Source organism: Eschscholzia californica, unplaced genomic scaffold, assembly GCF_041429995.1.
Source record: "Eschscholzia californica isolate CP2 unplaced genomic scaffold, dmEscCali1.0.p SCAF_5, whole genome shotgun sequence".
NCBI classification, from domain to species: domain Eukaryota; kingdom Viridiplantae; phylum Streptophyta; class Magnoliopsida; order Ranunculales; family Papaveraceae; genus Eschscholzia; species Eschscholzia californica.
The window spans coordinates 40,449,436-40,472,247 of NW_028238472.1; the positions used below are offsets into that span (position 1 = coordinate 40,449,436).

Consider the following 22,812-nt stretch of genomic DNA (forward strand, 5'->3'; position numbering starts at 1 on the left):
AATATATATAATTATATATATACATAATTTGTTTTAAAATATATCTATCGTATCTCTATAATTTCATACAAATACATATCTTTCATCAAGTTCTTGCCAAAACAAGAATAACTACTACCCATACAAAGCAACACGACTACAATATAATGGTACTAGTTAGTATTAAATTAAAACGATCCATGTATCATTAATACTACTAGCTACTATATATTGGTTCAGTCGATGGCTTTCACATGTCTTAAATGCTTAAATGTTTTTCGACGTATCATAATTGTTTTATTGTTTCTTCCTGTTTTTAAGGAGTGTTGTCTTGATTTTAACGTCAATGTATAAAAAAAGTAACTTGATTCGTTGATTTTCATAGAGAACAAACTATTTTTATGAATGGTTTGGTATCCAGTAGTATCCAAATCGCTCATCAACGATTTGGTTGGTAACCGAACTAAACCATGAGCGGTGTGGTACGGTTTGAGAAATCACTAACCAAACCATGAGTGGTTTGGTAACGGATGCCACCAAAATGCCGGATACCAAACCAACGAACACCCCTAATGTCTGGCCGTTGCGAACGAGGCACGAGGGGAATAACGTGATCCATAGGATCATAGCATATGAAAGAAAGTACCCCACACGCTAAAAACAAGCACTGTTATGATTATTTCGTTTCGATGTGATATGAGTCGTTTGGTCTCCGGGCTCTTAGTTATTGCCAAAACAACCCTCAACCTAACTTTCCCATGTTATATTTTAGTCCCTATTCTAAAATAATTAACTTCAAAAAAAAGATTCAAACTTGAATATCTCATTCACCTGGAATTGGGTGTGAGTGATTCTTGAGGCTAAAAGCATGGAACTGGTCGAAAATTGATTCTGATTCCAACAGAATTACTGACCTTTTACATGCCACTCCACATTTAACGGTAATACACCAATGAAAAGCTTGGCCTAAAGCACGGATTAGACCCCAAAGGGTAACAAATTGTAGTTTTTGTAGACCAGAGGCATATACGACCTTAAAATAAAAACATAAAGCAAACTTTATCAAGTTACAAAATATTAAGGTACATTATTTTTTTTTATTTTTTGGAAGTCGACTACGATCTACGTATGTCGTTACATTTGGCACTTGATACATCATAGATGTGATAAGCTCGATAATCGCCCACTCAAACACTAACAGAACCGGGCCTATAGCCCAACAAGACATGGCCTAAAGCCCAACAACATTATTTACACCCTAATAACCCCAATTCAAATAACCAAAGATTCCACCTTCTCTGGGATTCGAACCTGGGACCTCCAGGGATTTCTGGAGTTTATGTCAACACCTTGGAACCACTTGGGCTACCAACTGTTGACAAGGTACATTATTGATTAAAGATAGAAATAATATAGTCTCATTAATTAATCAATCAAACTTGCATAGAATTTACTTTTTCTTGAAAAGAAGTTGTGAGACCATCCATTCTTCACCATTGTTGTAACCAAACATTTCAGCAGCACTCATGGAGAGGAATCTCCATTCTCCTATCGTTTTTGTAACCTCATTTTCACTTTTTAAGTTTGAACGAAATATTTGTTTTACTTCATCCATCTTTTCATCCATTCTTTTCAACCACTCCTCGCTGCAAATTTAATAAACCAAAATAATTAAATCCAAGTTATTTTCCTTTTCTTAAAATTTATTTGGCGCACTAGTTTATAATCGGGGAAGGGAATTTAGCCATCGCAATGCCGGGTAAAACGAAATGAACATCTTTGTTAGACAAAGGGGAGGTCATCGCCCCTTCTGTTCAATTTTGATTTGTTGAGGACTTCCATCAACAGAGGATGCAAAGGAAGTTTGGAATAAGAACAAAATGAGAGAGATAAGAGCTGTGAGAATTGTCTCACATGAAAGAAGGGGTATCTAGCAACTATGCATATAATGTCTAGTCCTCTCCACTCAGTGCCAATGGATTTTGAGTCAGATGACCACAAATGTAACATGGAATCAGAGTTAGACCCACACGTGATTGGTTCAAAAGCCACACGTGATTGGTTTAAAAGCCACACTTGCCCCACATCACCCGAAAAGAAAGAAAAAACACGTGTTAGGCTGAAATACACCACACATAAAGGAGTGTGTGAAGATAGTCCTACATGAGAGAAGTGATATCTAGCAACCAAGCATATAATGTCTAGGTCCACTCCACTCTTTGCTAATTGGTTTTGAGTTAGATGATCACGAACTTAACATGAGCAAAGACGACCAGGGTAGATCCTAGGTTTGGGGTCTTTGCCCTAGCAGTCTAGCACCAAAAAGAATGTGGTTACTCTTCATACATACTTTGAACGAGCAAAATGTTTTCCATTCAGAGTCCAATGATCAACTACTGAAACATCATCCTGCAAGACCAAATGGAACTCAATTTTAATTAATGAAAGTTGATCAATTAAAACTAAAAACCAGAATAAATTCATGTAATTAATAAGGTTTTACCTGAAAGTATAGAAGAAAGGATGATGGTATAAACGTCAATGTTCCAGCTGGGAAGAAATATGTAGTATACCAATCATCTTCATCAAGAGGCTACAATGGACCAAAAGAAGAAAAACATGCAAACTCCTAAATTAAATGAAACCTTGCCTTTTTGAAAAGTACAAACTCTTGGTTTTTTGTGCTAGATAGTAGTAAAACTGCCCTAATCGGCTAATAGCTCTAACTAGGAGTTTAGCAACATATGAATTTAAATGAGAGAGAAATTTGAACCTCATTGTGGTAACCAAATGTCTTGTGGCAAAGATGCTCTATAAAGAGAAGACCATCTTGTGTCATCCATTTTGAAAACTTCTTAAGAAGTAATTCATAATTCTTCATATGCTGCCAATTCAAACACAAAACACCTAGTTTAACTCTGGTAAAGAATTAAATGTTTTAAAATCACATATTTATTTCCTAGTTAGGCAAAAAAGACATTAAGAATTTCAATTTTATGCTGACCTCGATTAATCCGATGGCGATAATGCGGTCGAAGACATTTTCTATTTCTGTAGTGCATATGTCTGCTAAAATAACCTTAATATTTGGGACATTAAGAGTTCTGCAAGAAGTAAAGATTGTGAGTATTATGGAAGACGTATAACAATATTCAGAGTTTTATCTATTTAATTGTGTATTTCTCAACATTCAGTTCTCTTCATGGCAATCAGTTGCCTAGTAGGGTTGTACTGACTTTGTCTCCCTGTGTCTCAATAATTATAACTTCTTTCTCTAAATGTCTTTATGTAAGAGTAGTTCGACATCATAGAAAGATACTCTAACAAGTAAGAATACAATAATTCTTTCTTTCCTACTAATTGTTAATTGGCTTTGAGTTAGACTATAAACATAACATGGTCATAGTAGATCCATATGTAATAAGCCTAATGACTAAACATGTGCTCGACAACACTAAAAAAAAAAAAGATGAGTATTAGGTTTAAAAGTTGAGACGTGTGAAAATATGTCACCTCTAATTGTTTATGAGTTAGAAGGTCACAAACCCAAAGCATGTATTCTCTGTCTTTTATGGAGGTCTGTTCATCACGAACAGACTAGACGGCGAAGGAAAACCCCCTTCGCCGTAGTTTAGAGAGAGAGAGAGTAGAGAATTAAATTTTTTTTTTAGAGAGAGGAAAAAAAAAGTTTGGAGGTCGCCGGCCGGAAATTTGGCCGGCCGGCGACCCCTGCCGGTGAAGACGATGATGTGGCGTGCTGAAATGATGTGGCAAAGAGAGAAAATGAGATGGAGGAGAGAGAGTAACGGAAAGTTAAAGATAACAGAAAAAGAGGGTCATACATAAATTATTGCTAAAGTAGGGAGTCAGGCAGGAAGCTGGTCACAAAGTTGGGGGCCATTTAGGAAATAACCCTTCTTTTTTCACGCAGGTAACTTATCCACTTGTTTCCCAATTTTCTATAATTTTCTCTGTTTTTTTTTCTTTTTTTTTTTGTTGAACAGTAATTTTCTCTTTCTAAGCATTACAACTTTCCTTTCATAAAAAAAAAGCATCTACAACTTCTCTCTCTTACCTTTTAAAATCCCCAATTTGTTTTTCTGTTTCACTATATATCTTCCATTTACTCTCATTCTAGAATAACTTAGTTTTTCTACCTAGATTAGTAATTTACCCTCTATAGATTTAGAAGAGAGACTATTTGTTGGATTTTCAACAAAAAAAAAAGACTATTTGTTAGATATAAAATATTTTGGCCAATATTTTTTATTAAAAAAAGAAACATAATAAATTTCAAGAGTTTTCCTTCTTAGAAATAAAAATTTTAATTTAAAGAAAAAAAAAACATAATAAATTTCAAGGGTTAAAAAAAGAAATTAAAATTTCTCTATCTCTCTCAAGAAAATAATAACTAATAAAAATCTCTCTGTCCCAATAAAATATAATAATAAATTCCGTAACATTTGATTGATACAAGTGGCCGTTCCCTAGGGCACGGGATATACCCTAGTCTTTTATTATAATTCAATCTTTATAGCAGCCTTCCACTATAGCTAGTCTCTTTAAAATATATAAATCAACAATTATAATTCAACTAATTTAAACTGTTTTATTAAATTAACTATTAACATGAGTTAAGACATGATAATTAACTTACTTCTTCAGTTTATTCACTTTATTGTTCATTCATAGTTTATTGACATGAATATTTGTTATACTAATACTTTTTTACAAGTAAAAGAGAGATAAAATACCCAAATTGAAAACAACTCCGTCAAGATCATTATATATCGATAATGTTTTTGTTATTTTTTCTTGGTATTACTTAATCGTCATGATTGTATGTGTAAAAAGGCAGTTTTGTGAGAAGCAGAGGCGGTTTGTAATTGGTTGGTTTCTAAATGTTTGTGTTCTGTTTTGATTGGCACTCAATCCTCATATATATATATATATATATATATATATATATATATCTATTATATATAACACAATGGTGTTTTTTGAGGTGAGCCGTAGATTTATGTCATGGATATTCACGTCCATCCGATATTCATCAAGAATTATCTAATCTAACGACTAAAATTGAATTTCAAACCCACTAAATCAGAGCCTCCTTAATTCTCTCCCACTTTTTTGATAACCAACCACAAAAAATCACGGTTTCTCACTGCTAAAAAATAACCACTCACCCACAATTCTCTCCCTCCCACTTTTTCAGAAAATTAGTTACAAACCACCCACTAAATTCTTTTCCTCCCCACTTCCAACTTATTTTCACACGAAATTATGCCGTGACGGAGGCACGGGCTATACCCTAGTATATATATGAGGATTGAGTGCCAATCAAAACAGAACACAAACAACAACAATTCAATAGAGAGCAAGAGAGAAGGAGAGAGCAGGTGAGAGAGAAATTTTATTCATTGTGTTTGAGCGGTGTTTAATTTCTCGGTCGTCGAAGATCTAGTATAGAAGGTTAAATTTCTATATGGTACCGTCTTAGGACGAACTTGCGGCTTGTGTGAGTTGTCTTTGTCTATCCTTTAAGCCGAACCTTGTTAATTCTGTTTACATATTTAGTTTTGGTTTAGCTTTTCGATTAATTTTCATAATCGGATCAAATTCTAGGATAGGTTCGATAGCTTCCGCAATTTTTTAGTTACAACAGTATGTATCATAGTAAAAATTTAATATTTTCTTAATAAGGATTCAATTAGGTGTGTGGTTCGGATCTTTATGTTGTTTGTAAGTTAATATTTAGTATGTCTACGGATAATGACACCAAAAAATATATTGTGATTTGAATAATAAACCACTTGTTGTCTTTTCATAGTCGAATTATTTTAGTTGCTTTTTGTTATTTGGCAGGTAACTTCTTTCACATGTTTATACATGGGGCCCCTGATAAAATTTGGCATTGGGCCCCTAAGATTTCAGCCACGGACTTGTTGTGGAGTAGGTTTAATAAATCGAACCACGTAAATCTCATGTGTTTTGTGTGAGTTTATTTTTGTCACTATTTTTCTTGGTTGCTTGTTCATCACCGTGACAACCTTAGTGTCCGATAAGGTACATCGTGACCGTCAATCCAATAATATATATAATTTTTGGGTTCCTAGTCTAAAAATCTACATCTCGAAACACATTTAGTCCACCCTAATATTAATATAAGATTTTAAGCCAAAATAATAATTATAATGGATATTTAGTCCAAATCAGGGGCGGCCCAGGCCCAAAGCAGCCAAAGCGGCTGCTTTGGGCCTCACTTGCGCAAGGGCCCCAAATATTGACATCTTAAAGGCGCACACATAAAAGAAATAAGAACAAACTAATCAGAGTACTGTTTTGGGAAAGTTTAAGTTTTAAATACAAGTAAACGTGAAGTTTCTTTATATGGGCCCCACTCTAAAATGTTACATTGAGGTCAAACCCTAATTCATCTTTTATTTGTAAATTGGCACGGCCCAATAAGCCAACAACTCTTTTTTTTTGTTGAGGTAATAAGACAACAACTCTAACCTATTATAGTTTTTATTTTGTATTTCTCTCCCCCAAAAACTTTTGGTTCTCTCTTAAATTTTTGTTGGTGTGCTATCTCTCTCATATGAAATAATTCATACTCCACTATTCTTTCTTTCTCTCTAAAAACTTCTGTTATTTTCTTCAACAAAAAAAAAAAGAAAAAAAATCTTTATTTTGTGTCCCTAAATTTTCGTTGCTATTTCTCTTTGATCCTAACACGGGTAACAATTCTTCTCTAATTCTTAACTACAATTTAAAGGTACTCTGTCTTATTTCTTGTTAGTTAATATTTGATTATATTATTTAATTTTTTTTTTCTATTTTTAGATTTATTATATGTTTATCTTTATTTAAAATGCATAATTAATAATTTTGTATCTAGAAAAGTAAGAAGAATGTTCTCAAAATATATTTAGCTCATTTCTATATGTAGATTGGGCTCACTTCTTATTTAGTATATAAGTTCAAGTGTACAATTTTTTAGTCAAGTTTTTCGTACTAATATATTTGTCATGACAAAAAAAATATTTTTAATAGTTAGTGTATGAAGGGCCCCATATTTTACTTCGCTTTGGGCCTCCCAACTACTTGGGCCGGCCCTGGTCCAAATTGACCCATCTCTTTAAAAAAAACATATCTCTATCATATCTCTTTAACCATAATACCATTATAACCTTTTATATTAGAAAAAACCCACTTTCGAAAACCAATCCCCAAAATTTTCTTTCTTTTTTTTCTCAGATTTTTTTGATTGATTTCAAACTTACTACCTGTTTCGTAATATACACGTTATTTAGTATCAATTACGTATATTTCTACAACAAAACACATTTAGTGTAGTTAAAGTATGTCTAGATGTCAAAGTTACAGTGTTTTTCTGTTTATTGATTCTTGTTTTGTTTCATAAATAACGTGTTATTTATTGTTAAAGTTTTATACTTTATTTCATTTTTTTTATGTAGCATACATAACACATTATGTATCAACAATGTTTCTTCCAAAAGGAAAAATGACTAAAATCATATTTTCTGTGAAGATTGGACCTTAATCCCTTTTTGAATTTTATTTTAGGCCTAAAACCCGTGGACCCTAATATATAAGTCATAATGATCCTTGACAGGAAAAGTAGTTTATATCGAAGTAATTTATGTTTCATGAATTTACTCGCTTCACAAACCCAAAAGGTAATAAAATATACTTACTTGCATTTTTCTTCAATGAACTCTTTTTGTTTGACAGAGTTAGTTACTGCTGTAATATTGCAACCTGTGAACTTTGAGGCAATGTGGAATGAGAATCCTCCAAGTCCACACCCAAGATCAAGAATACTTTGGCCATCTTTTATTTGTGCCCTTTCTAAGTATAAATCCATCATTGCTATTTCAGCTTCATCCACTGTTGTTGATTCATCCTTAAAGTAAAGACAACTGCACAAGTTTGTTTACATATTTAAATTAGTTTCTAAGTAAATTTTCTTATATTTCTATCTGCAGATATGAATTATTATGTAAAATTTAGCATTTGTTGTTATTGATAGCTAGTTTGACTTAATGGAGACAATAGGAAAGAAAATGTAGATAGGAGAGAGTAAAGATAAACGGGGTGGAAGAGGAAGACGAGAGAGGAAAGTGAGGAATCGCATAAGAAATAGAAAAAAAAAACAATTAAATTATGAGAGTAATTTGGAGAGAAAAAAACAACCCCAACACAGTTTGGACTAGGAAAATGCTATTTGGTCCGACAATAAACTAGTGATGAAACAAGAATTGGCCCTTATTTTTTTATTATTATTTTTAAACTAAGAGAATATAATAGATTGTTAAAATCAAATTTGAAAAACATTTTCATACACAAATTGGACTATGAAAATGCTATTTGCTCCGACAATAAATAGACCAAATGGCCCTAAAAAGCAAAATTGGTGATGTCGTGTGAAAACTTTGCTTTCTCAGATCATTCATTGTCGGGCCAAATAGCATTGTTGATTGATCTAATGTGTTACAATCCTAATTTCTTTTCCTTTTCCTTTTCAGTGCCGTGTATATAGATTTTATTGTTGTTACATTAATTACTCTATTCGCAAATGAAATTTATAAAATTCTTTATTTCCCTTCTACTATAAATACATACCTTTCTTTGATAGTAGTACCATGTATTATTTGTAGGAAGGATAAGGGAACCTCATACACAGTGGAGTTTAATGCATCTATCTCCATGGCAATTTCCATTTTCTTCATGGCTGTTCATACAAATATGCATCAAACTACTAATTAAAAACTATTTTTAAGCTTCCAATTATCTAATATTAATAAAAAGGAACAATGGCTCATCATTTTCGTCACCAAAATTGTCTAACTAGGTCTATTGGACCCATAAATAAGAGTTTGTTAAGAGAAAATTGTCTTCCTTTGTTGTTCAATTTCTCCTGTCATCCTTTTTCTAATTATTCTCATGCTTTCTATCTATCCTCTGTGATCTCTTCTTCTTTCTCTCTGATCTTCTTTTCTATTAAAGACCTCCACTAAGGGACGTGATGTTGGAATCGTATTCTGGTTAAACCTTAACTGGATCGGTATTTCCTAATTTTTTGAGGGGCGTAGACTTATCTAAATTCAGGAGCACGGAGTCTTGTTGAATTCCTCTTTTTGAACTCAGGTCCTAGGTTCGATTCCCAGAGGAGGTGGAATCCATGGTTATTCAATTTAGATTATTAAATGTATAAATAACGTAAGAAGTTTGTTGGGCTTTAGGCCTCTTTCATGTTGTTGGGCTTTAGGCCCCTTTCATTATTTGTTTAACTTAGGCGGTTATCATGCTTATCATGTCTTCATGATGTAACAATGCCTTGTAACGACAAACTTAGATCGTAATGGATTTCTCAAAAAAAAAAGATATATTTTAGAATCTGTCCAACATCTAAGACATACGGCAAGTTTAACTTCATTATATAGTGGCTCCCATGTGTTAAGGGTAGATTTTGAAAGGGTTATTTCCCTAATGGCCCCCTACTTTGTGACCAGCTTCCCGCCTGGCCCCCTACTTTACGAGAAATACCCATATGGCCCCCTAAAACCGTTAACTTTAACTTTCCGTCACTCTCTCTCCTCCATCTCTTTTTCTCTCTCTGCCATGTCACGCCAACTCATCTGTTAGGCCACCTCATCACCTTCTCCGGCAGAGGTCGCCGGCCGGCGACCTTCAAATTAAAAAAAAAAAAAAAAATTTTTTTTTTTTATCTCTCTCCTCTCTCTCTAAGAACTCCGGCGAAGGAACCCTTCGCCGGAGTTCGTCTGTTCTCACGAACAGGCCAGGTCTGTTCGTGAGAACAGATCCGTCTGTTCTCACGAACAGGCCAGGTCTGTTCGTGAGAACAGATCCGTCTGTTCTCACGAACAGACCAGATCTGTTCGTGAGAACAGACGAACTCCGGCGAAGGGTTCCTTCGCCGGAGTTCTTAGAGAGAGAGAGAGAGAGAGATAAAAAAAAAAAAAAATTTTTTTTTTTTTTTAGTTTGAAGGTCGCCGGCCGGAAATTTGGCCGGCCGGCGACCTCTGCCGGAGAAGGTGATGAGGTGGCCTAACAGATGAGTTGGCGTGACATGGCAGAGAGAGAAAAAGAGATGGAGGAGAGAGAGTGACGGAAAGTTTAAGTTAACGGTTTTAGGGGGCCATATGGGTATTTCTCGTAAAGTAGGGGGCCAGGCGGGAAGCTGGTCACAAAGTAGGGGGCCATTTGGGAAATAACCCATTTTGAAATGATAAGGTATTTTGCATGGTTTGCACTACCCAAACTGCGCAATGCCCACGCGTTTAGGGTGCCCATATGCACTTTGCATCATCGTAAGAGTGATTGGAGTCTTTCATTTTTGGGGGAAGGGTCCAAAAGGAGGCCCTTAATAGGATTCCCATCCTAGGTAGACAAAAAATAAAAAGCAGGTCCAAAGTGTCAGGTTAGAAAAAAAATGACGAAATGGCCCTTGGAAAACAAAGTATTTACGGTTCATGCCATCGAAAATTACAAAATTGCCATCGAAAAATTACAAAATTGCCATCGAAATTTCTCGGGAAACGATTTTTTTTTGAAAAAGAATCTGACAACCCGTCCATCAATATCTGTACTGGATTCAGAAATTTACGGAACTGCCACCGAAAAATTCCCGGGAAACGAAATTTTTTTCGGGAAATTATTTTATTTACTGGAAATTTTTTTTTGTACTAGACACTTTTGCTGGGCGGTAATTTGAAATTTCGTTTGAAAATTTCAAAATTTCGAAAAAAAGATTTTGTGACCGGGAAATTATTTTATTTACTGGAAATTTGGGCGGGAATTTGAAATTTCGTCCAAAAAAATTTGAAATTTTAGACGGAAAATTGAAATTTCAAAAAAATTTGAAAATTGGAATTTTTTGTGTACGGAAAATTATTTTATTTACCGGGAAGAGATGGTTTGCTGGGCGGGAATTTGAATTTTTCGTGTACTGGTAAATTATTTTATTTACCAGTCAGTTTTTTTTTTCAGGAAAACGTCAGCATGTCCCGTCCAAGGGCAAGAGGGGGATAAAAATAAAAAACTGACATTTGGACCTGCAACTAATTTTTGGGCAAGAGTGGATTTTTTTTGGGTTTATCCCCTAGATTTTGGACCTTTGACTAAAAAATCCTTCATTTTTAAGATCAGAAACCTGATTCGACAATCAAGAGGTTGGACGCCTCCAAAATAGATCCGTTGCAGATCTAATGGTGGACACTTGTTCAAGAGAGATCTATTTGTCCATATAGTGGCAGCCTAAATCAAAGAGTTAAGTGAGAAATTGGTCACAGATTAGAAGGCCACACTAGAATTATTAGTTTGAAAGAAATTAGAAAATAAAATTGAAGTCATAACAAAACCATGGTAGAAAATGATGAGAAGTAGGAGTAATAAATTAGCAAAAATCTTATGTTGGGTTGAATCCTGACCGTGCAACGTGACCACTAGATGGAAGAGAAAGATTAAATAATGTGGCCATGGTTGTAAAATCATGGAAGACAATGATGAGAAGTGGGAATAATATAGTATTTATTATGGAGTTAAGTGTGTGGGAGACTAAATATGGGAAGTGAAAGAAAATGAGTAGATATGAGAATTGTTAGATCTTACTACTTTGTAGATGATAATCTCAAGGTTGTCTATATCTAGACCTAAACCAGACCCACCACCTCCAAAAGCCCTTTGTGATTTGGACACAATTACAACAAATCAGCTATCCTTTTTCTTTTTTTCAGAATTATGTTTGGTTAAATTCAACTTTCTTTTTGGCATTTTTCCACTCACTCCCACTTCTTTTTCCTACTATTTTCAAAGTCTTCTCTTCCTCAATTACCACTAAACCAATCACTAATTGAAAATGGGTGATGAGAGAATATATATAAATTCAACCCCAATTGTTTATTAGTGTAGTATTCTTAAATTTTTTTGCATGTTCTAGATTGATCGTTAGAATCGATTATATGATCACATTTACAAGATCTAGTTTAAAAAAAAAAAAAAAAAAAAACACATCCTAACATAATCAAATAACCTATCCTATAACTAATTAGTTTCAAGAAGAAATATGATATATATATATATATATGGAGAGAGAGAGATTACACTGAGCCAAGTCAATGAGTTGAGATAGTTGTTGTTCATGAGTAGATTTATAACCCCATTCGAGACGTTTTTCTAATTCAACTCTCATGAGCTTCCTGAGCTCCTCATCTGAAACCAATCCATTCTCTAAGCGCTTAACCAATTCACTAACCCTTCCCTTCATTGATTCTTTCTTATTAGCAATACTAACCCTCCAAGTCTTCTCTAATTCTAGAGGAGAGAAATTGAGAGGAGGATTATGAGCTAGAAACTAATAGCTTCACATTAGTCTTTATAGAGCTTGAATAGAAATATCATCAATCACTAGATCTACACTTCTCTTCTATTCCCAAGTCTTCTCTTACTCATCATTTATGACATTTGATTACTACTGACCCATTGACTAATTGTCATTTAATTGGGGATTGAAAACAATGGATTATAAAATGTAGAAATCCAATTGTTTATTACTAGTATTAATTTACTTCTTGGTCTCTCCTACCTACAGCATGTTCTAGATTAGTAGATTTAACTAGAGGGAGGGGGCATGGGTGGCAAGTCAACTTCAGTTCCCCAACCCATCATCATCCATCCCAAAAATTAGAATTTATAGAGAAATCCTATCATCTAATGGCATGCTAGTCTAGAGATTGACGTTTGTTCCTTTAGATTTATGTTATTCGCTTTAACATATAATGGTTAGTGACGTTTGATTATATGTATTTAAAATTTGATAATTGATATTTAGGTTCAATCACTTTTTGGTGGAAAGTAAATACAACTTGATTTTAATTGCTCTATTATCAACTATTCAACTCTTTGATGTTTTATGCTTTTTGATACACAATGCTTAGTAACTTTTAATCGTATACTTATTGGTGGACACTTTTATAGCTACCGGGCCAAATGGTTGTAAGCGAATGGTCATATCATGAACTAGGGTCAATGCCTCTTGACTCGAGTTCTCTATAAGAACTTGGTCAACTAACCTGATGCTTATAGAGAAAATAGTTGTTGGATTCGGTGTTTGTAGAGAAAATAGTTGTTTGGATGGTTTTTTTTTTCTTCCATTGATTCTCTTTTTGTGTGTGTTCTCTATATTTGATGTGACTGTATCATTTAAGAATTTGTAAAAAGTACAAGTTTGTGTAACTTTGATTCTTTTTGTTCTATCTGATTCCATAATGTATTTTTATTTTTTTAATCTATAATGTTGAATCTCATTGTATTGTGATTTTTTTCTTGGTTAATGTTTGGACATTCTAATTTCTTGCTCATAGTCTATAATGTAAACTCATTAGTTGTAACTGAATATCTACATCCTAAAATAACTATTGACTTTCTCACATATCACAATAGCTGTTTGAATTTTTTAAAGTTGTTCGACAATCCAAGTTCTTCACCTCTTTTAAGTATTTTATTTTGTTTCTTCAATAATTTTTTTCGTAAAGTATTTTAGTAAATTGTACCCATAATATAGAAACAAGTCTAGACATTCTAGACTCCCGAAATTTTACTCAAAATTGCAGTTGTGTTTTTTCTTCTTTCTTTCCGTTTGTATACCCAACTTCTTCCTATCTCTTCTTCAAACCAAGTGAAACCTTGCAAGCATAACCATAACAGAGCTAAGTCAATTTCATTTTAGATTTGATCATCTCTCTATGTTTTTCATTTGAGATTTGGTTATCTCTCTATGTTTCCTTTCATTCAACATAGTTTTTCTCCCCCTTTAGGTTTATATATGGATTTGGAAGTCTTAGGTCGTTTGAGAAGAAGTCATTGAACCTCCATAACAATATTTGTCTCTTTCTAGGTGTTTCTCAACTCCAAACTCTATTTCTCAACTTGATGATGAAAACGCTAGCCAAAATCCCTAGCAAAACCTAACAAAGATGAAAAACCCTAGTGACTTTCAAGTCAGTCTGTGAAGAAGAAGACCGAAATACAAGAGACAAACCCTAACCAAGTGCAAAGATCCAAGATGCAAAAAAAGTTGGAGCCAATGTTAGTGATTTTCGGTGAAGAATTTTGAAAGAAAAGGAAGAAATGGGTTATTGTTAGAGCCGGAGCTGCTAAGTATGTGAAAATTCCAAGTCTAGATTTTCTAGATTTTGGTTTTATAAAGGAGTAATGGTGGGAGAAAATCTCAAATTAGGTTACTTGAGCAGTTTTTACAAAACTTAGGTCATTTGGCCAAAGTCAAAATTGAGTTGGGTCATTTTACCCAATTTCCCAATAAAGGGAACCCTATATATTAAAACAGGTTAGTCGGTTATGTGAGGTATAAGTCTGACTGTTCATTTTTGTTCAGAGTTTGACAGAAATCACATCCGACGACCTATATAAAATCCTCTTCCTGTAATTCGAATCAAAACAAAAGGGTGTTAGTGTCAATAATTAGTTTACCCAAAATCGATTACAATTTCCCTAAAATATCTCTATGTTCAAACTATCTAAACTACTCTCTACGTAATTTCTCCCTCTAGTTTCTCGACGGGTTCATGAGTCGTAAAAAGTATTTGCTATGCCTCTTTTTACGTCCACTTTCCGACGGCTAGGTTCCGTCGGAAATAGGTTTTTTCCGACGGATTTTCACCTATCTTCGACGGCCACAGGTCGTCACAAATAGACTTCATTTTTGTAGTGTCTTTTTCACCCGAAAGAAAATAACAAATCAAGTTCAGTTTTTATTTTTTGAAATGTAGGTTTCAAAAAATGTGATTTACCGGCGTTAGTCAAGAGGGATCTGTCGCGTCTGTAAGATACGACGAAAACCTAGTATATATTAAATTTAAAGACAAAAAATTTATTATCTTCTTTTTCTCTTTTTTGCTTAACAGCAAAATTTAAAATGTTATAATCACTCATTGATAAAACCAATTTTTTTTCCTTTTTTTTAAATTTATATTATGGTTTTCTTACTTTACCCCCTAAATACTAATTGGTAATTGAATTTACACCCTTAATAATTAGTAATTGAGTCTACTACCTTGGACTTACTATTTTTAACAAAATAGTATGGCCATGTTGGGCGTAGAGAAATTAGAATCATAAATAAGATAATCTACAAACAAAGAAGTCATATTATTGACTAAAACCCAACACTAAAGTAAGGCATTATAAAATCATATTATCCGGTCATTATCCTTGCTAGTCGTATTCTATTTACACACCTTAAATATCGTCTAAACGTTCTTAACGAATGGGTGTTCTATAGGTGCCTACATAACTGTTATAGGCGCTCTGTTTCCACGTGAATCTTTCACCAATTTTGCTTTCATAAAAAGGCGCCCGTAGTATTTATGTGGGTCGCGTATAGAACTTTCCATTATCAAATAATTTTTTTTTTGAAAGTCGACTATGATATACATATTTTAGTCATTATATGATATTGATACATCATCAATAAGTGATAAGCACGATAACCACCTAAGTTGAACTACTAATCAAAGGGGCCTCAAGGCAAACATACTAAAGAGGCCAAAGCCCGACAAACTTATTATTTATACTTTTGATAACCCAAATTCAATAACCATGGGGCCCACCTCTTCCGGAAATCAAATTAGAGACCTCCAGAGTTTTGGAATTTACGTAAACACTATCAACCACTTGGCCAACCAAGTGTGGACCATTATCAAATACTAATAAATACGAACAATCACTCATCATTTTAGTCACCAAAATTGTCCAACTCGGTCTTTTGGTCCCATAAATAAGAGTTTGCTAAGAGAATATTATTCTTGTTTCTTTTTCAATTCCTCTTGTATTTTTCTCATGCTTTCCATCTATCCTCTGTGATCTCTTCTTCTTTCTCTCTCATCTTCTCTTCTAATAAAGACCTCCACTAAGAGAAGTGATGTTGGAATCAGACCCTAACTAAACATTAGCTGGGCAGGTATTTTTTAATTTGAGGCACCTAGACTTATCGAAATCACGAGCACGAAGTCTTGTTGAATTGGTCGTTTTGAGTTCTTGAATTTAGACCTAAAGTTTGTCCAAAATCAATTACGTATAAATGAGATATTAACAAATTACTTTGGTATGCAAAAAAGCTAACTAAAAAACGTATTTAGAGTTTGTCCAACATCTAAGACATTAGACAAGTTAAGGAGAGATTTTGAAATGATAAGGTGCTTTGCGTAGTTTGCACTACACAAACTGCGCAACGCCCATGCATTTAGGGCGTCTGCATACACTTTGCATCGTCGCAATAGTGATTGGAGCCTTCCATTTTTAAGATTAGAAATCTTATCTGACAATCGAGATGTTGGGCACCTCCTAAGATAGCTCCGTTGTGGATCTAATGGTGGATACTTGTTAAAGAGAGATCTGATTGTCCATATATTGACAGCCTAAATCGAGGAGTCCATAGAGAAATTGGTAACAGATTAGGAGGACACAGTACTAGAACTTATAATTAGCAATGTTAGAAAATTGTAACATAAACTTAATCTATATTTCTATTCTTGTCTACCATGTAACATTATATATACTCCTCATATGAGATGAATAAAGTATCATTCAAAATCAGTCTTGCTCTATTAAATACGAATAACACAAATATGTCAAACGAATAACACAGACATTTCAAGACATTTGAAATGTCTCAAACGAATAACACAAATATTTAGAGACATTTTAAATGTCCCAACCAATAACACAAACATATCTTTACCACTACCACCCCCTAACTTTTGCAGATGATAATCCGAGTGTAGTCTATATCTAGACGTAAACAAGACCACTACCCTCCGAAAGCGCATTGTGATTTGGACAAATTACAACAAATTAGCTATCCATTTTTTTTTTTTTTTGAGAAATAAGTTTGGTTAAATTCAACTTTTTTTTGTCATTTTTCCACTCACTCCCACTTTTTTCTCCTTTTCTATTTCCAAGACTTCTCTCTTCCTCACCATTGCCACTAACCCAACCACTAATTGTAATTGGGTGATAAAATTTCAATCCAATTGTTTATTAGTATAATATTCTTAATTTTTGCATGTTATAAATTGACAATTAGAATAGATTATATCACATTTGCAAGATCTAGTTTATAAAATATATATATATATATATATTATATGTTCTACTAAATTGTGTAAAATAGATTTGTTCTAATGGCTTTAATATGCTGTAATACAGAGTAAAGCAGGTTGGATTGAAGAGCCACGACCTATTATATTTTTAAATCCATCGTAAAAGTTTAGATAGTTCTTAGTCAAAGTGTGAAATTAGGGTTTTAAAAAAGTAGTATAATGAAGAAAGATAAAGTAGGTGATTAGGAACTATGTCTATTTGAAAAAACAGAAATTACAACTAGTAACATTATTTGGTGACTAGTCTTAAAAGAGTGAATACAAATTCGGGTGAAGTTTTGGGTTGCTCAGTATTTTTCTAATTAATCTTTAACAAAGTACTTCACTAGGTCAATCCTTAATTGGTTGCCGAATTGGTTGTCAAATTGGTTTCTACTCAATAGGTCTCGAACTGAGACACGAATGTCTACTTATATTATCATTCAAACGAAAAATACACCTTACTAGTATAATTAATTAACCTATCCTAAAATTAATTAGTTTGAAGAAGATGTATAACACTATATATATATTGAGAGAGAGAGATTACAGTGAGCCAAGTCAATGAGTTGAGAGAGTTGTTGTTCATGAGTGGATTTATAACCCCATTCGAGACGCTTTTCTAATTCAACTCTCATGAGCTTCCTGAGCTCCTCATCTGAAACCAATCCGTTCTCTAATTGCTTAACCAATTCGCTAACCCTTTCCTTCACTGATTCTTTGTTATTAACAAAACTACCCTCCTCCACCAAACTAGCCATCTATATGTATATTCTAGAGAGAGAGGGGGAGAAATTAGAGGAGGATTATGAGATAGAAACTGATTGCTTCACGTTAGTTTTTATAGAGAATAGACAAAAAAAATATTAATATTTACTATAGGGAAATGATAAAGTTACAAAAGATTTTGACAAAAAAAGGTTCTTGATGTGGCGGGTGTGGTTTCAAACTTTGACCAAATCTAGGCCGTTGAGAGATGAAAATCACAACCGCCACATCAGCTGGGAACTTTTTTTGGTCAAAATCTTTTGTGATTCTAGCATCTCTCTTTACTATAATGGTCATTACAGAGACATTAATACATAATCGAACCTAGGACCTTCGCATTATGGAAGATATGCACTTACAACTGAGCTACCACTAACCTAATCATTTATGACATTTGATTACTACTACTATTTCCAAGTCTTCTCTTACGTACCCATCATTTATGATATTTGATTACTAGTACTAACCCAATGACTAATTGCCATTTAATTGGGGATTGAAAACTATGGAGTATATAATGCAATCCAGTTGTTTATTAATTGTTAGTACTAATTTACTTCGGCACCCCAACCCATCATCCACAGCAAAAAGTTTACAATGAAATGCTATCACGAGGGGCCAGCCAAAGAATTTTGTAGCCTAAAACAAAAAAAAATTGGGGCCCTTTCTACCCTAGTTATAGAAAAAAGTTGATTATTTGATGTAGTAGATAAATCTATTATACTAAAATTAGTATAAAAAACATAACTGAAACGCATAAATCTAAACTATATACAATGTAAGAAGATCAACTTTACACATGTAGATGAGCTAAATATGTCTAGAAGACATTCTTCTTATCTTTTGAGACGCAAAATTACTAATTATGCGTTCATAATCCAATTCTTTCGTCATATCTTGTTCAATTGATAAAATAGCTAGCTCGTTCAATCTCTCATGTGACATGGTGGAGCGGAGGTAAGACTTGATTAATTTTAGCTTAGAAAAATTTCTCTCAGCAGAGGCTACTGTAACTGGTATAGTTAATACAATCTTGTAAGCAATCCAAGCATTTGGAAAAATATTTAATTCTCTAGAATTAGAACTAATAAAATCAAGCACTTCAATCGTTTTTCTTATGCCACTTGGTAAAATTACATTTAAAACTTTGAGTTCCGCAAACAGTTGAGTTACATCAATATCAGATTGCATGTCGTGCTTCAAGTAACCTTCGAGTTTAAGACAATATTTTTTTAAGCTTTCGAATTCACGACATCGCCTATGGGCTATGGCATGCTCTAGAGATTGATGTTTGTTCTTTTAGATCTATGTTTTGACATATAATGCTTAGTGACGTTTTATTATATGTGATTAGAGTTTGACATTTTCATTTAGGTTCAATCAATTTTTGTTTCGATGTAGATACAACTTGATTTTAATTGCTCTTTTATCAACTCTTTGATATTTTATGCTTGTTTGATACACAATGTTTAGTTACTTTTGATTGTGTATGCTTATTCGATAGGATGATAATGTTCTTTTAAAGTTGATCATAGATATGACACCAAGCATGTGTAATAGTTTTTTGATAGAAAGCATGTGTAATAGTTAATAATTTAATGTTGAATATTAGCTCAAGCATGACTACTAGGTGGATTCAAACATCTTAGATCTTTTTCTTGCATCTTTCTCTCACATTTTTTCAACAAAAAAAAAAAAAAAATCTTTCTCACATTTTAGTTGCATGACAATTAGGTGGATGGTGAATAATGATTGATGAATCACATTTAAGATAAAATGAGTTGATTCGTTTGCCATACCAGTTATAGACCACAAAGATTGAAGAAATAATCAAGAATTCATTTGACTTATGGATCCTGACGTGATTATCAAATCGTTTGATTGTCTAAACTGTTGTTCGAAAAAAAATAAATAAATTTAGACGGAAATGATGTATGGATTTTGATCATGACGAAAGCAAGAGAAAGGATGACGGCAAAAATCATTAGGGCACAAGTCCAAACAAAAACCCTCATTGAGGCTTTCGCTTAATATATTTTATAGGAGACAACGTAGTCCCTTAAATCGACTTGTTGTGCACCTATTGAACATTTTAATACTCCTTGAAATATTTGCACCAAAAGTATATCAAGTCCACAATTTTGTGGACTTAAGACCTATATAATTCCTCCTAAGAAATAATTGCTCGTTTAAAGACCAGATCTAGAATTCTAGGATCAAAGTTGGACTTTTCCATCATGTGTTCATTAGTTAGATGAATATCTTAAAATCGATGCAAGTTTAAGGGGATCGGGCAAAAAGTTCAAAGTTAAAGGTTGATGGGGAGAGGGTCTCAGGTCCAAAAAAACAATAAGGGACAGGTCCAAAAAGTTTGGTTCGGAGTGGCAAAAATGTCACCCGTCAATGTACTATTGCGTTTGAAAAATTTGTCCTCTTTGTTGTTAGACCACATCGTATGTAACATAAACCCCTTTAAATGTAATACATTTTTAGTCGTATATCACATAATGTTAAATGAATTGTGCATCTAACATTACGCATTTTATACTGTACATAATCCAGTTGTTTATTGACAAAAATCTGTCATTTATGCGTATAAGCGGATGGCGAAATCATAGATGTCATTGTAACAAACAATTATAAATAATTTAAAATGTTCATGTTCCATTTAGTATTGTGCGTTTAGAATAGACATATATCCGCCTAGCATAGACTCATGTCTGCTTGACGCATGTTTATCTTTTGCCCCCTTTGTTGAATATAGGATATATTCTCTCAATATATCATATATACATAATATAGAATATATTCTCTCAATATGGGATATATATTGAATATATTGATATATATGATATATGAGATATTGTTGAATATAGGATATATTCTCTCAATATAGCATATATACATAATATAGAATATATTCTCTTAATATGGGATATATATTGAATATATGATATATATGATATATGGGATATACTAAATACGTTATATAATATATTCTATATATGTAACTTTTGTAATTATATAAGGGGAAGAACATCTCCTATTGTATACATAAGAATTAATTAAAAGAAAAGAGTTTATCTCAATCTATTATTAATTTGTATTAGTTTCTACTTATTAGTTTCTACTTGGTATCAGAGCAGGTTCGGTAATTGAACCTGGTTATTTCGAATTGAATTGAATTGAATTCCGCTGCGAATCTTGAAATTGAAAGCTCAATGGGTTCCAATGATGATGCAACAATGGTACTATCAAACCCTCACGTTGTTCATAACCACATCGATGCACCCTTTCCATTAGGTAATACCCTGAATGAGAATAATTACACCCTTTGGTCAAAGGTCATGAAGATGCGTATTAATGGTCGGAAGATGTGGGGGTATATTAGTGGCACTAAAGCGAAACCTGCAGAAGGAAGTGAAGAATATGAAAATTGGTACTCGGAGAATGATAAGGTGAAGGGATGGTTGTGCGACTCAATGTCCACAACACTAATGAACAGGTATGTTTGTTTGGAAACTGCGAAAGAAGTTTGGGACTCTCTTGAAGCTATGTATACAGACACATCTGATGAAACTCAAATCTTTGAGTTACATAGGAAGTGTTTCTCAACAAAACAAGCTGGTCGATCTATTGCGACCTATTATGATGAATTAGCAGCAATTTTTCAAGAAATTGACCAACGCAACAATGTGAAAGGAAAAAGTGCTGAGTCTATCGCCATCTTACAACAATATGTAGGACGTCTTAGAGTTCACATGTTCCTTTCTGGATTAGATAGTATGTATGATCAGGTGCGTGGTGAGATTCTTCGAAAAGACCCTCCACTTACTTTGGAACAGTCTTATCAGACAGTACGAAGGGTGTCAGTTCACAAACAGGTGATGGGAACCCAAACACTTGTAACTGAGTCTTCAGTTATGGCAGTCAACTATAAAAAGGGACAACCTCAAGGTTCCTGGAATTCTCACAAAGAGGCTAGACCCTTACGCCTTGATCTTGAGTGTACCCACTGTGGAGAGAAGGGACACACAAAACAGAAGTGTTATGAAGTCATTGGGTATCCGGAATGGTGGGATTTTACAAAGCGACCTAGGAAAAACATATCTGCGAAGAAGGATTCTGCTATAATTCCTCCATCAGTGAATGTTGCCCAGTCAGGTATGAAAATTAAAGGTAGTGTTTTATCTGTAAATTCTTTGAATAATACTTGGTTAATTGATACTGGTGCATCAGATCACATGGTAAATGACACTAGCATATTATCATCCATTATACCTTCAACCCAAACCTCTATATACACAGCTAATGTTGGTTCCTCTCCTGTAATTGGGGAAGGTTCCACTGACATATCTGAAAATCTGACATTAAACTCTGTCCTCATTGTTCCCGCGCTAGAGTATAATATCCTATCAGTCAGTAGGATCACTGCTGCACTTGCATGTACTGTGACGTTTTGGCCTCAATTCTGTATTTTTCAGGACATAGTGACGCGGCAGGTTCTTGGTTGTGGTGTTAGAAAGGGCAATCTCTACTATTTGGACCTGTCTAGTAGTGGAGAGCAGAGGATTCATCAGGTGAATAAAGTTGGAGGAATTGAAGAAGCAAAAGCTAATGTTTGGTTATGGCATCGGCGATTGGGTCATCTCTCCTTCGGATATCTTCAGAAATTAAATTCATCGTTATTTTCGAAGTGTAGTGTTTCAGAATTTAAGTGTGATATTTGTGAACTTGCTAAAAGTCACCGTATTACATATTCTCCAAGTTCCAATAAAAGTTCAGAACCTTTTAGTATTATTCACTCTGATGTATGGGGTCCTGCACGTATTCCTTCTTTGTCTGGAGCTCGTTACTT

At 33.8% G+C, this 22,812-nt stretch overlaps 2 protein-coding genes across 5 annotated transcripts; one reads left to right on the top strand and one right to left on the bottom strand.

Moving 5' to 3' along the window:
• Window positions 1-1,019: 1,019 nt before the first annotated feature.
• On the bottom strand, window positions 1,020-18,017 carry LOC147539213 ((S)-coclaurine N-methyltransferase-like). Of its 4 annotated transcripts, none has more exons than XM_086642103.1 (9): window positions 17,737-18,017; window positions 8,632-8,740; window positions 7,704-7,928; window positions 2,984-3,083; window positions 2,753-2,863; window positions 2,483-2,572; window positions 2,330-2,388; window positions 1,211-1,625; window positions 1,020-1,101 (listed from the first exon to the last, which is right to left on the bottom strand). In XM_086642103.1, exons 1-8 carry the CDS (start codon window positions 17,945-17,947, stop codon window positions 1,430-1,432), a joined length of 1,101 nt encoding a protein of 366 aa, XP_086498229.1. In that variant the 5' UTR covers window positions 17,948-18,017; the 3' UTR covers window positions 1,020-1,101; window positions 1,211-1,429. The 4 variants fall into 4 exon arrangements, with proteins under 4 accessions (XP_086498229.1, XP_086498228.1, XP_086498232.1 ...); XM_086642102.1 differs by having other exon boundaries at window positions 1,020-1,094; window positions 1,175-1,625; window positions 17,737-18,001; XM_086642106.1 differs by lacking the exon at window positions 17,737-18,017 and adding an exon at window positions 12,133-12,756.
• A 3,081-nt stretch (window positions 18,018-21,098) lies between these two features.
• On the top strand, window positions 21,099-22,749 carry LOC147539214 (uncharacterized). Its single transcript, XM_086642456.1, has 2 exons — window positions 21,099-22,118; window positions 22,439-22,749. The coding sequence occupies exons 1-2, from the start codon at window positions 21,176-21,178 to the stop codon at window positions 22,474-22,476; spliced, it is 981 nt and encodes a 326-aa protein (XP_086498582.1). The 5' UTR covers window positions 21,099-21,175; the 3' UTR covers window positions 22,477-22,749.
• Window positions 22,750-22,812: the final 63 nt, after the last annotated feature.

Coding starts and splice junctions, on each gene's coding strand:
- LOC147539213 (XM_086642103.1), bottom strand. CDS start 17,947: ATGGCTAGTTTGGTGGAGGAGGGTAGTTTTGTTAATAACAAAGAATCA. Junction 7,929..8,631: donor GGTACTACTATCAAAGAAAG/GTATGTATTTAT, acceptor AAACTTGTGCAG/TTGTCTTTACTTTAAGGATG. Junction 3,084..7,703: donor TTCATTGAAGAAAAATGCAA/GTAAGTATATTT, acceptor TACTTCTTGCAG/AACTCTTAATGTCCCAAATA.
- LOC147539214 (XM_086642456.1), top strand. CDS start 21,176: ATGGGTTCCAATGATGATGCAACAATGGTACTATCAAACCCTCACGTT. Junction 22,119..22,438: donor AGTGAATGTTGCCCAGTCAG/GTATGAAAATTA, acceptor TGTATTTTTCAG/GACATAGTGACGCGGCAGGT.